This window comes from Vitis vinifera, chromosome 18 (genome assembly GCF_030704535.1).
Source record: "Vitis vinifera cultivar Pinot Noir 40024 chromosome 18, ASM3070453v1".
NCBI lineage: Eukaryota > Viridiplantae > Streptophyta > Magnoliopsida > Vitales > Vitaceae > Vitis > Vitis vinifera.
The window spans coordinates 22,800,020-22,813,173 of record NC_081822.1 but is presented as its reverse complement, the minus strand read 5'-3'; the positions used below and the strand labels follow the sequence as shown (position 1 = coordinate 22,813,173).

Below are 13,154 nucleotides of genomic sequence, written 5' to 3'. Positions count from 1 at the left end.
AAAGTTTCCAAACCAAAAGGTCCAAAACATGAAATTTGTCCACAATTCAAAAACATCATTAAAAAAACACTTAAATAACAAATTTGTCCACAACAAGCAATCGTCAACTCCTCCTCTAAATCAACAAAATCATCATCATCATCATTTCCATCACCACATTTGTAGTCTTCCCCATCTTCTTCATCTGCTAAATCAACTATGTCTCCATCTCCATCTTAATTTATTAGTGAATGAGAAGACAAAGTTCTAGAACTTGAAGCTATCCCCCTCGTTGGTGGTATTATGATTGAGCTTGCTCTAGCTCTAACTCTAGTATCAAACCCGGCCTCCTCAACTCCAGTAGCTCTAGCAACATCACCCCATGTCAAATTATCATCATCAAATACAAAATCATCTTGTGCACCTCCATGAGAATCTTCATCTTCCATTCTTCCTATCAACCATTCATTGTTATCATCTATATCTTTCAAAGAAAATGGGTCAATGGTATTACGTTCATTGTATCTTCTCTTCAAGGCTCGATTATACTTAATGTATACCAAATCATTCAATCGTTGATGATCTAACCTATTTCTCCTCTTGCTATGAATCTGCAAAAATTCATAAGCTTATAATTATATTTTAAAGTTTTAACTTTTAAGTTACATTCAAGACTCTATTAGACTATTACTTGTAATTATTTTGGTCACTTACATTTTCAAAGATGCTCCAATTCCGTTCACAACCTGATGCATTGCATGTTAAGTTGAGGACTTTCATTGCAAACCTTTGCAAATTTGGAGCTGAAGCTCCATATGCAACCCATCATTCAACTGTAGTATAGATATTAACAATTTAGTGAAACAATTCACCTATTTTAACAACAATACAATCTAATCATTTAAATAAACAAAACTAAATAACCAACTTGGTGCTTTAGTCTTTCTTGTCCTAACAACTAACTCATTCCCAAATAGTCCTTGGGCATTTGTGAATAAACTCACTTCGACCATAACTTTTTCTTACTTAGTAGGGTCTCTTGTTAGCCTTAAGATGCATTTATACAAATCACTCATAATCTAGGCATCATGTTATATTTCTGGTTTATCATATAAGAATTCCGGGTTCAAAAAGTACCCTGCTGCATGCAAAGGCCGATGAAGCTGAATCTCCCACCTCTTATCAATGATGTTGAAGATTTCTTTGTATTTCTCTTCATTTCCATTAAAACTTCTCACAATTGTATCCTTAACTCTATTTATGGCCTCATAGATGTATCCCATATGAGCTTTTTTTTCACCATCAACCAAACGAAGCACACGAACTAGAGGACCCGAAACCTTTAAGCAAAACACAATAGTGTTCCAAAATGAAGGCATTAGAAGTATGTTGGCTATAGTTTTCCCCTTCTGCTCTTTTGCCCATTTACTATCTAACCAATTTGAGCTTGTAAACATCTTCCTCAAGTTGTTTTTTTGTTCATGCAATTGCGATAATGTGATGAAAGCAGTTGCAAACTGAGTCTTAGCAGGCCTAAGTAATTCCCAGTAAACCCCCTCATCATGTTGAGTAGCCCTGAGCGATTATAAATATATTCATTTAGTGATATAACCCTCTCTAATGTCCTTTTGATGTTTGGTAGCTTTCCAATATCTTCCAACATCAAGTCAAGACAATGTGCAGCACATGGTGTTCAATACAAATGTGGGCGCTTTAATTCTAAAAACCTCCCTATGTGACATTGTAGATAATAAATTTATATAAGTTATCAAGATAAATAATTCAAATTTTAAAAGTAAATAAAAATTCAAGAAATAGTATTTATTACCTGTCATCACATAACTTGAGTGATTATCTGTTATAACTTAAATAACATTCTCCTCACCAACTTGCTCTACCCATTTGTCAAGTAACTCAAACATCTTTTCTCCCGTCTTAATCATTGAAGAAGCATCAATGGATTGCATGAACATGGTTCCCTTTGAACAATTAACCAAAAAGTTCACCAAAGTTCTCTCTTTCCTATTGGTCCATCCATCTGACATAATTGAACATTCATTTTTTCCTCATTCCACCATATGATCTTTCATCAAATCTTTTGTGAGAGCCCATTCTTTCTTAAGGTTAGTAACTCTTACCTCATGAAAAGTTGGTCATTTCATACCCACATCATATTGGCCAATAGCCTCAATCATTGATTGGAAACTCGGATATGTGACTGCATTAAATGGAATAACAACCTCATACATCCATCTTGTGATAAGCATACAAGCTCTTTCTCTTACTTCATTTTTGTAGGCATCATTGATGGTAGTTTGATTCATCTTTCCACTCCTTCGATTTTGAACAACCATATCTGTATTAGGAGTGAAAAAATGATCCATATGACCTTTTTGTCTTGGTTTTTTTGAAGAAAACATCGTACCATCACTTCCTCCTCGGTTACTACCTCTACTAGAAATGTTGGTGACATTCATTCTACTATTAATCTCCTCATTAAAATCTTCATCTTCTAAACCAAACAAATCTTCATTAACATCTTCGCTCCCCATATTCATTTGCTCTTTTTGATTTTTCTTAGAACTCATATACTCTTCCATTTTTTCTTTAACATGTTCCAGACATTTTCTATACTTTTTAGCATTTCTATATCCACCAACAAGATGTTGTTTGTGTCTATATATGCCTCATTTGGTTACTTTATCACAAAAAATGCATATGATGGTGTTAAAATTTTTTTCATTAACCAAACAAGCATATTTCCACCCGGGATATCTTCTTCCACTTGCACTAGAGTCCACTTGAGTTTCACTCTCATTATTCATCTTGCAAACAAATTATCTATACTCTACAATAAAATAATTATAATTAAATTAAGAAAAAAAAAGAAAAAAAATTCATATCACCATTAACAACAAATATGTATATGAGTGTTTTTTGTTTATTTATTTTTATTTAGTAAAATTTTCATGTCAAAATACAATATTTATATTTTTAAAAAAAAATTGCCAATGAGAGTTATGAGATAAAAGTGCAGAAAAGTGAAGAAAAGAGAAAAATACCAAGATTCGAAAGGTACTTGATTGTTTTCCCTTTATTTTTCTCCTATTTCTCCCTATTTTTTTTTTTTCCTTCTTCTTCACTTCTCTAACACGATTGAAGCTAGGGCACGATTGGGAGTGGTCTCAGGTTGAGAAAGACTAGAAAAGGGGCTGAAAGGGAGGAACAAACCAAAACGGCGTCGTTTTGGCCTGTTTATTTTTTTTTAAAGGAACAAACTCCAAAACGACATTGTTTTGGCATGTTCCTTTAAAATTAATAAGGGCTAAAACGATGTCGTTTTGGACCCACCAAATAAAAAAGAAAAAATTAGGGCTCAATCCAACCCTCTGCAACCCAACGAAAGAAGGAATGCGAGCGCTTTCGTGAAGGGGCATCGCCTGCCTTCAGGCGAGGCGCCGGAGGGTAGCGTTGCGCCGCCCTAAGCCTAGGCGCACCTTTCACAACTATGGACACAACCACCAAGACTATTTTTTTCTTTTGCCCAAAAGGATCATATAGAAAATACTTCAAAAGGTAAAGTAAAATCATTCGACATCCATGTTAATGTAATTCACCTCAAAAAAGACAAAAAAAAAAAAGAGAATTTATTAATTAGTACAAAAATTTGCATAACCCTCGGACACATACATAAAATTTTCCATTCTCCTTCTCAATTCTTCGTCATTTAATTTAAACTGACATAAAAATGCCAAAACATAAAATAAAATAAAAGGCTGGATGTGAGCATTGCTGAAGAATTTTCCTTCTTCCCAACACTTAAAAATACAAAATCATCAGCTGAGGTGAGACAAATCAGTTGTACACTTCAGGCTTTAGGACCCCCACATAAGGCAAGTTCCTGTACTGTTCTGCGAAGTCCATGCCATACCCCACAACAAAATAATCTGGACACTGCCAAGATAAATAAACTAGAAAATAAAGATATTTGATAGATGCTTGCCAATAGTAATTAAATGAAATAATACAAGGATCTGTGATTCTATGATTCTGGCAGTTTCACTGAACAAAATGCAACACAGAAACACTGACCAAAATAAAATCGTCACCAGTAAATTATCTGGAGCAACCAGCTCATTCTACCTTCATCAGCAGGACGGTAAAAGTGCAGTGATACTTTAGTATATATTTTTGGAAGTTGGAAGCTCCAACCCTTTTTAATTTGGGATCCAGTGTGGGTTTTTCTTTTTCCAAGTAGAAAAATGAATCTGAATAACACAGAAGACTTAAACACCAATTTGACAAACAAAATTTCAATTTTACTTAGGTTGGTTTTGTTTTGTGATAAAGTATATACTTTACTTCCAAGCAGTAAAAACTCTGTGCAACCACTTTAAAGCACAAACAACAAACATTTATCAGTACAAAAGGAATATTTATCAACATATTTGATAGAATGGAGAAGAAAAGGTGAAGGAGAACAATGTAGAGAAGGGAAATAGCTGTCTATAGTGTTTCCAAGTCCAACAACTAGCATGACTGTTACAAATTCACTGACCATGGTGTTTCACATAGATATGCCTCTAAATGTTTGCCACTGGTCAAGTAAGCAGATGATTTGACTTCCTGTATAAGAATGTTTAGAAGAGCATATAATTTATTATAGATATACGGAAATATCACACTTGCCCAACTCATTCCAGAAGAACAGTGACCTGCCCTAACATTTTGAAAACTATGAGACCTTCCCTTTGCAAAGCTTAAGCAATCACAGGAAATCATTTGAAAAAGTGGGAAAAACACTCAAAACATTTCGAGATAAATTCATAATAGACCTCCAAAGCTTTTCCTGACTTTTTTTTAGCAATACATATGTAAATTCACCATACCTAAACGCTACATGTGTAAGAAAGCACACACATGCTAGAGGGCATACCCAAGCACCACCATACACCTTACCTCAAAACCACGATAAAACTTCCCTTTACCCACTAGCTCAAACTGAACTTTTCTTCTTGATGGTTTATCAAGGAAAGCACACACTGATACAGAGGATGCTCCCTTTGCTTCCAAGTGTGCAATGAGACAGAACAAAGTGTTTCCCGTGTCTACAATGTCCTCAACCTGAGAGGAGAAAGACATTACAGATTTACACAGAGCCTGATAATACAGTAAATTATTCCTACCATTACACAGAATTTGAACATAATAACCTGGATGTGTTGAAGAATATGTAAGGAAGAAGGTATGGCCTTTATTTTCAAAGCCCACTTGTCTTCGAAAGGTTTTGGAAAAACTTGGGGAATAGAAGCTTTTGGGTTTTTAAGTAAAAGCATAATCAGAGTTGATGCTGAATTAAAGGACAGTTAGGATTTAGAATGCTTTTCAGTGATCAACCATGCTTTCTACCACTACGAACTCTCTTTAATAGAACGTAAACAAACTATCTCGCTCCTCGTAATTTACAAACCTGGCGAACTGTAAGGTCGGAACTCCAATCCATCAATCAATGGGATGTAATTTTCTCCCATTTGAAAAACTATATCACCTGCCATTGTTAAGCTCACCAAAATCTTCTTTCCCAGATATATATAGTGTTGGTTTGATATTTTTAAACAATTCTTTTATTCATTGAGTCTCTGAATCATGGTGTCATAAAATGAAAACAAAATAACACAATTACGTGAATTCCAGAATTGAAAATTTTAGTTTTACTCAGCAGTCAGCAGAGTGTATAACACAAACGTAAGAGAAAGAGAGAAGGGGATGAATACCACAATTACGTGCTTGCCCTTGATATCAATCTTCAAGTCCAAGGAAATCGAGGGAGCGCCGTTGGACTCAGTACCAGAGCCGTAAGACTGGGCTCGGACGAAATCGACGGTGAGGGGGAAGGACAGGTGGCGGACGAGGTCGGCCAAGAAGAGAAAAGCGCCAGTGGCGACGCCGAGGAAGACCGGAGGAGAAGAGAGGGCATGGAAGTCAGCAGAAATCTCAGAGGCGATGTCGGAGACACGGCGGGAGATTTGGTCTTGACTCCACAAAACCCTCTCTATGTCACACTCCATGGAAGCCGGCGTCTAGGGTTAGGGTTTCGAAAACTCGAAACCCTGCCTTATATTCCCACCTGCAGCAGCGAATCGATTCACAGCTTTCCAAAAAGCTGCTTTCTTTGTTCTCAACTCTTTCACACCTTAAATTTTAAATAATAAATAATAAATAATAAATAATTGTAGACTCTTTCTCTTATATATGGAAAAATATTTAGTTATATATGGAAAAATATTCAAAGGATCAAAGGAAAGAAATTAATGTTAACGACAAGAAAAGGAAAATTTTCAAAAACATGGGCCTGCATGTCTAGAGAGCCCATTTGATGAACCCCGAGGCCCAACTCCAAAAATTTCAAAAACTTGGCGCCAAATGACCTAACGACCAAAGTTACAATTCAAAAACCAGAAATGCGCGATTGAGGGGGGAGAATTCAAATCAAAAGCGAAAATATCAATCCCTTCCAAATCCAATGCCGCCCACCGCCTCTTTCATTGCCCTGCAATGCTTCCAGTGCTCCACCATGCAGGCGGATATCTCTCCACGACCTTCGTGTGAAATGAAATGTGATTTCAGCGAATGTTGGCTGATGGGGTTATGGTTGGTGTTTTTTTTCAGGTGAAGCAGCAGAAGAAGAACAGCAACAAGTGGACTTGTGTGGTGTGCAACGAGAAGCAGTCGGTGAGGAAGGTCTATGCGCAGGGATCAATGGCCAAGGATGTTCGCAAATTCGTACAGTCCTTCAACATGTCCCGGAAGTCCATTGATGAAGAGGAAAATCTGACTGTGATGGTGGCTGATGGTGAAGAGGTGGGAGGCAGTTGTTCGGGAAATGGGAAGAAGAGGAGGAGTGACTGGAGCGAGTACCTTGATCCGGAGGAGGAAGAAGAAGAAAGAGGTTTGTTTGATATATCTATCTATTTATTTATTCATTTATTATTAATATTTGGTGGATTATGGATTGTAAGAGCGTTTTGTTTTGTTTTGATATTTTTTTTCCACCTTGTGTTTGTGTTAGCTTTGGGAAAAAGGGGAAAAGAATAAACCTTTAATAGAAAATAATTTTTTGAGAATAGATTGTTAAAACAAATTTGAGTTTTCTACCATATGTGTAATTGCTGAGAATGCAAAATGTTTATGCGAAAGAGGAAGGAGGGGGAAATTGATTGAAAACTTTTTTCTTGCTTTGGAAAATTCTGGTTTTTTGAAGAGGCGCTCTGATTCGTGCACAGGGGCCGATATGGAAGGAGAAATTGTGACAGAGATGTTGAAGAACCAAAACCAATCAACTGGATTGCAAAGCAGAGATAGAGGTGGCAAGGAACCACTGAAACCTCTTTTCCCCAAGAGAAACACCACCAACCGTCCTACCATTTCACTCGAGGACACAACAGAAACGGCAACGGCAAAGGCAAAGGCAAAGGCAAAGAGGAGGACTTCCAAATGGAGTGAATACTTGACAGAAGAAGAAAATGAAGAGGCGATGGCAATGGCAACAGCTGTGGACAATGAGGCTGCTGCCATTACTCACTATCAGATGGTCGAAGAAGAAATTCATCCTGACTTTATGTAAAATCCATAACCTTCAAAAATCAAATAAAGAAAAGCAAATTCTAAAGGAAAATTTCAATAATTTTCCACATGTCTACCTGCAGCACAGTTTAAGTTAACGAATACAAAAAATAACTCCTATAAGTCTGAAATAAAATTGGTCAATGACAATATTCTAAAAGTAATGGGCTTCATGATAAATAGATGTCCTAAAAACCTTGCAGCTTTCAAATCCCCAATTATCCCAAAAACAAATCCATAACCCCCCTTTCCATACCAAGTCAAAAGAGCCTAAAAATGGATAAAAAAAATTCCACCAATCAAGCTGTGCTCGATATAACACTACCATGCAGAACAGTTCCTAGAGAATTTTCTAGACAACACTCCCAAAAATTATAAAAAATTAAAATAAAAATCCTTCCCTTATCAATCAAGCCCTATAAAAACTGGGGCCCCTGTCGCAATTTGCATGTATACCAATAAATATGAGAGTCACTTCATTCATTGAGCATCAACGAGCCAAGCTGATCACCAACATCATTTCCTGATGAAGATGCACGAAGGACATCCATAGCCTCAGCCACTTTGTTCTTCAGAGCATCAGGAGACTCAATGAGATGGAGCACCTCTGTTTGGTCCATCTCTAGCAACATCCCAGTCACTTTTCCTGCAGTTTCACGTTCAATACGCTCCACAAGAGGAAACAACTGTTCACCCAACATCTGTATTTTGGCACAAAATGTACAATAATTCAGAAGCACAAATATTTTGGCATAAAAAAGTACAATAGTTCAGAAACACAAAACCAATTATCAAAATAAAAAATAAGAGTGGAGGGATTTACACACCAGTCGCTGGTTATCGGGGGTAGTAGAAGCAAGAGCAGATGCAAGTGTTGACATAGGCACTGGCCCAGTTCGCTGAATGTCCATAGGAGAAACAGGCATCCCAGAAACATCAAAAGGTAATGGCATCACTGGCCCCATGAGGCCTTGAGGAACCATGGATGGGTCCACTCCATTCCGTCCATTTGCCATGTACCGATAGCTTTGATTGGAGTTTCGGTGCAGCAACTAAATTTAAAAGGAAAAATATAAAATGCAAATTTAAATAAAAATTTGAAAAAAGAGAGCAGCATTATAATAAAAATGGCAGATGGTTGGATGTTTAGACATAAAAAAGATGAAAGAATAACTTACTGGCTGTTGCTGATGCTGCATCTGTTGGGAGTTCCCACCTCTCCTTACACCCATCCGTTGTCCAGGCTGTCCTTGCCTCTGAAGCTGGTATGGCATAATGAAGTTCGGTGCAACACCAGGCCGCATTCCAGGCATGAGTTGCTGCTGGAATCCATACCCTGCTGGCTGAGTGGGTATTAGACCAGGAGTACCTTGACCAAAATAGAGCTGCTGAGGGGCAAGTCTAGGTGCCCCAGAATGAAATCCAGGCACTCCAGATTGCAAGGGTGTCATTGCCCCAGGTGATCGGATTTGAGCAAATTGCGCCTGAAAAATACAAATAGAAACAAACTTTCACAATTAAACGAACCACAAAACAAAGAGCAGTAATAACAATTAAGTGTGGCTTTCTTTAGACCCCATTGCACATCATAATTGAGAAACACTGCCATTACCCTATTACTGGATCAGAACTAAACTCTTTCAGATAGATATGACAAGCATACAACTTTGGGAACCAAGGCTTTTAGATTTCTTATCTTCAAACCCATACTGTCTCCTGAATGACCATTTGTATTTATGGTTGACAAGGGGACCACCCTCCACCAGCAATAATTTCACCTGCATACCACCAACAGTGGCACAATCCCCGTGTACAGAAGCTATTGCTTAAGCAATATCAGTTCATCAATATAGAATGAGAATCCTCCACAAGACTCAAATGGTAACAGTAATTTTAAATGGAGCCTCTTCCATCAATGACAAAAAAAAAAACAGTAGTTCTAAAGAAAAATATCTATGATTGTTCTACTCAACATAGAATAATTCAAAATAAGGATCACCTGCAGGCGGGCCTTCCTTTCCTCTTTCCGTTGGGCCACAGCTACATACAGAGGTTTGCGCCCAATCATCTTTCCATTCATCACATTTAACTGAAAAATGGTTAACAAACTGTATGAGCAAATGGAAAAAGACAGAGATCTGCAAAGTTTCCGGAAAAAACAAATAAATAGTAGCTTACAGCTCTTGTAGCTTCCTCAGGGGTTAAAAAGGCAACAAAACCAGAGCCTTTGCTGAGCCCTTGTGGATCTAGCATGACCTGAACAAATCATTCATTCAATCCATTACATCTTTAAAATAAAAATTACAAGGAACATGAATGGTAAAAAAAAAAAAATGAATGTTATCAAATTAAAGAACATTGTACCTTGCATGACGTAATAGTTCCAAACTCAGAAAATAGCTCTTTCAGTTTTTCATCATTTACGCTATCATCAAGATTTTTCAGATACAAATTAGTGCCTTTAAATTTTTCAAATTTATTCTTTCTTTCCTGTTCAAATTTTGCTCTCAACTCAGCCTCCCTCTCTGATTTCCTTTGAGCCTTCCCCACGTACCAGACCTTGTCATCATTGAAAGTGGCACCATTCAGATGCTCAACTGCAGCAGCAGCAGAATCTGAGCTCTGGAAGTTTACAAAACCAAAACATTTGGACATCCCACTTGCATCCCTCATAACAACAGCACTAGTGATGGAACCATACTTTCCAAAAATGTTTTTAAGGTCATCATCAGTGGTTGTTTCAGACAAATTTTTCACATACACATTAGTAAACTTTGGTGAACCATTTCCTCGGTTCCTTTCTTGGTGACGAACGAAAAGTCCAACATAAACTTGTTTATCATTTATTAACATGCCATTCAACCGTTTGATTGCATTTTGGGCAGCCTCCTCCTGCTCAAACTGTACAAATCCATATCCTTTGGATTGACCATTGTTGTCAAGGGCTATTTTGCAAGAGAGTACAGTGCCAAAGGCAGCAAATGTATCAAGCAATGCCTTGTTATCTATTGAGGGGTCCAAGTTTTTAATAAAAACATTGGCAAAGCCACTTTTTCGAATACTAGGATCACGATGAGAGAACATAATCCTGATAGGTTTCCCATTGAGAGGTGTGAAATTCAAATGCTCCAAAGCATTAGTAGCTGCAATTTAATAACAGCACAATCAGGGTCAAAACTAAACTTAACACATTCTATATCAAATACTATATATCAAAGCAACTTCAAGAGTTTATTCTTTTAGATAGATTGCCCTATCAAAGCAGCTTCAATAGTTTATTCTTTTAGATACCATTTTAAATTTATTTTAACATAAGTTTAATCTTAACTTGTTGGTCTTCCTAAACGTTTCAGTGTATCAAAATATTTAACAAAAACAGACAGTAAACAGAGTCCTGTGACAGAAGCAGCTTCTAACAGGTTCTCCTGCAAGCTGCAGCATGCCAAATCACACATCACAAACACCAAATTTCACTTAGATGATTCCCCAAAAATACTCTCTCTCTCTCTCTCACACACACATTGAAGGTCAAACCCAGGTAAACTGCATCTACTACAACAGTTGTAAAGGTAAAAAATACCATGAAATGAGAGAAAACTACATGTTATAGTAATTACAGTATGAAGAAACAGAGTCATAAAAGTAAATGATTGAATAATGTTTATAATTATGTAAAGAAACATATACAAATATGCAAACTGGAATGTTGAAATCAGTTATTAAAAACAATAATTTAAAAAATGAATTTCCATTCTTCACAAAATAAAAATCAGTGTTTGAAACAATGTTCTCACCAATGATAACAATAATAATGTTCAGCAACTATTTGGATAAAAATCAATGTTTAGAACAATGTTCTCACCAAAAAAATCTGCAACTATGCTTAGAATCAAATAATAAATCTTCATATGAATTTACAGAGGAAGAAAACATTATCCCCGCCATATTTGCAACAAAAAAAAAAAAAAAAAAACATTCCAGAATATAGCTCATATAAAAAAAAAGAAAGAAAGACAATTTATACTGATTACAATGTGAAGTAACGGATTCATGGAAAATAAAAAAAATTGATTAACAATTATAACAAAAAAAAATACATCAATAAGCAGACTGGAATATTGAAATCATTGGTTAAAAGAAAATAATAATTATTAAAAAAATAAAAAAAATTCCAGTCTTCCTCGTCTAGAACAATGCAAAAATTCCGAGTCTTCATCATCTAGAACAATGCTTCACCAACAATATTTTAATTCTCTACTTAAAGAGTTTAGAATCAAATATATAATACACAAATTTATGATCCATAATATAAAACCTGGGAGATAAAGGTACATATGAATTTACAGAGAAAATATAAGCTTTACCATATTTGCACCCGGAAAAGACATTTCAAATTACTGATCACCGAAAAAAACAGACTCATGCTGATTGCAAGATGAAGAAACAGAAACATTGCTATAAAATAATTGAACAAACGTTTATAACTTAAAAAACATATATCAATAGGCAAACTGGAACATTGAAATCAATTATTAAAAACACGTAATAAAAAACGAATTTTCATTCTCCACAAAGTAAAGAATCAATCAAAATTGTCAAGACCAGACTAAGACAATAAAAAAAACAATAAAAACAGAAAAATCAAGAAGAAGAAACTGCAAAACCAAATCGAAACCCCAGAAACCTAAAATCAACCAACAAAAAAAAGTGAAACAACGAAAAGAGGAATGAGAGAAAGGAGGAGAAGATTACATACCATCCTGAGGGCTTGCGAAATTCACGTACGCATAGCCAAGGGAGGCCCGCCTCGCCTGATCCCTACAAACCCTAATGGACAACACCGGCGCAACCTGCTGGAACAGATCGTACAGTTGTCCTTCGCCGATGGCAGTGTCGAGATCGCCCACGTACAGAGACGCATTGGCGAATCCTGCCGCCGCAGTATGTCCCGTCATCGCCGTGGACTGCTGCACCGCCACCGGAGAAAGCGACTGCGGTGTCTGAACCGCCGGTGACTGAGTCGCTGCCGCCATCGCAAGATCAACCCGCCGAATACGATCAAACCACCAACAATGGAGAGGTCTAGGCTCTCGGGTTCCTGATCGAAACTAGGGTTTCGATTCTAAGATTATTATTTTTTCTTTTTTTTTTTTTGGAAATTTTTTTGGGGTTTTCTTCGAAACAAAAAGGGGAGAGTGAAGCGAGAGGAGAAGAGAGATTCATAATATATATATTTTTATATATACACACGAGAGAAGCCATTCCACGAACCGGTTTTTTTCAATCGTATCGTTTCGGATGTCCCACACGTGGTTCGTGACGTGGCATTTTATATATTATATGTCACTCTCACGTGATGCGCTTTTCGCTTTTGCGGGCGGGAGCAGATCCCCTACGGTTAACCGACCTAATCGGATGAATCTGAGCCTTTAATTGATTCCCATTTTGAAACGTGGACGGCCTAGATAAGTTCAGTTCCTGCAGTGGTAGCATCGAATAAGGATCCACGGAAACACGCTGGCAATCCTATTTGCACCTTAAAAAGGTTACCT

At 36.9% G+C, this 13,154-nt stretch overlaps 3 protein-coding genes across 3 annotated transcripts; 1 reads left to right on the top strand and 2 right to left on the bottom strand.

Moving 5' to 3' along the window:
- Window positions 1–3,609: 3,609 nt before the first annotated feature.
- On the bottom strand, window positions 3,610–6,287 carry LOC100242653 (uncharacterized). Its single transcript, XM_002263532.5, has 3 exons — window positions 5,754–6,287; window positions 4,939–5,103; window positions 3,610–3,933 (listed from the first exon to the last, which is right to left on the bottom strand). The coding sequence occupies exons 1-3, from the start codon at window positions 6,045–6,047 to the stop codon at window positions 3,835–3,837; spliced, it is 558 nt and encodes a 185-aa protein (XP_002263568.1). The 5' UTR covers window positions 6,048–6,287; the 3' UTR covers window positions 3,610–3,834.
- Window positions 6,288–6,383: 96 nt separating this feature from the next.
- LOC100240805 (uncharacterized) lies at window positions 6,384–7,663 on the top strand. The gene is made up of 3 exons (XM_010647519.3): window positions 6,384–6,559; window positions 6,649–6,928; window positions 7,263–7,663. Exons 1-3 carry the CDS (start codon window positions 6,503–6,505, stop codon window positions 7,601–7,603), a joined length of 678 nt encoding a protein of 225 aa, XP_010645821.1. The 5' UTR covers window positions 6,384–6,502; the 3' UTR covers window positions 7,604–7,663.
- A 33-nt stretch (window positions 7,664–7,696) lies between these two features.
- On the bottom strand, window positions 7,697–12,825 carry LOC100263065 (polyadenylate-binding protein 3). Its single transcript, XM_010647520.3, has 7 exons — window positions 12,359–12,825; window positions 9,967–10,745; window positions 9,781–9,858; window positions 9,602–9,691; window positions 8,781–9,086; window positions 8,430–8,654; window positions 7,697–8,303 (listed from the first exon to the last, which is right to left on the bottom strand). The coding sequence occupies exons 1-7, from the start codon at window positions 12,633–12,635 to the stop codon at window positions 8,079–8,081; spliced, it is 1,980 nt and encodes a 659-aa protein (XP_010645822.2). The 5' UTR covers window positions 12,636–12,825; the 3' UTR covers window positions 7,697–8,078.
- Between the last annotated feature and the right edge of the window lie 329 nt (window positions 12,826–13,154).

What these genes read in the sequence shown, in the direction of transcription:
- LOC100242653 (XM_002263532.5), bottom strand. Translation starts at nt 6,047, where the DNA reads ATGGAGTGTGACATAGAGAGGGTTTTGTGGAGTCAAGACCAAATCTCC. An exon ending in AGGGCAAGCACGTAATTGTG is followed by an intron (nt 5,104 to 5,753) that starts GTATTCATCCCC and finishes TTCTCCTCTCAG; the next exon opens with GTTGAGGACATTGTAGACAC. An exon ending in AGTTTTATCGTGGTTTTGAG is followed by an intron (nt 3,934 to 4,938) that starts GTAAGGTGTATG and finishes TTATCTTGGCAG; the next exon opens with TGTCCAGATTATTTTGTTGT.
- LOC100240805 (XM_010647519.3), top strand. Translation starts at nt 6,503, where the DNA reads ATGCCGCCCACCGCCTCTTTCATTGCCCTGCAATGCTTCCAGTGCTCC. An exon ending in TCCAGTGCTCCACCATGCAG is followed by an intron (nt 6,560 to 6,648) that starts GCGGATATCTCT and finishes GTTTTTTTTCAG; the next exon opens with GTGAAGCAGCAGAAGAAGAA. An exon ending in GGAGGAAGAAGAAGAAAGAG is followed by an intron (nt 6,929 to 7,262) that starts GTTTGTTTGATA and finishes ATTCGTGCACAG; the next exon opens with GGGCCGATATGGAAGGAGAA.
- LOC100263065 (XM_010647520.3), bottom strand. Translation starts at nt 12,635, where the DNA reads ATGGCGGCAGCGACTCAGTCACCGGCGGTTCAGACACCGCAGTCGCTT. An exon ending in TTTCGCAAGCCCTCAGGATG is followed by an intron (nt 10,746 to 12,358) that starts GTATGTAATCTT and finishes ATTAAATTGCAG; the next exon opens with CTACTAATGCTTTGGAGCAT. An exon ending in TGCAGCATCAGCAACAGCCA is followed by an intron (nt 8,655 to 8,780) that starts GTAAGTTATTCT and finishes TTTTAAATTTAG; the next exon opens with TTGCTGCACCGAAACTCCAA.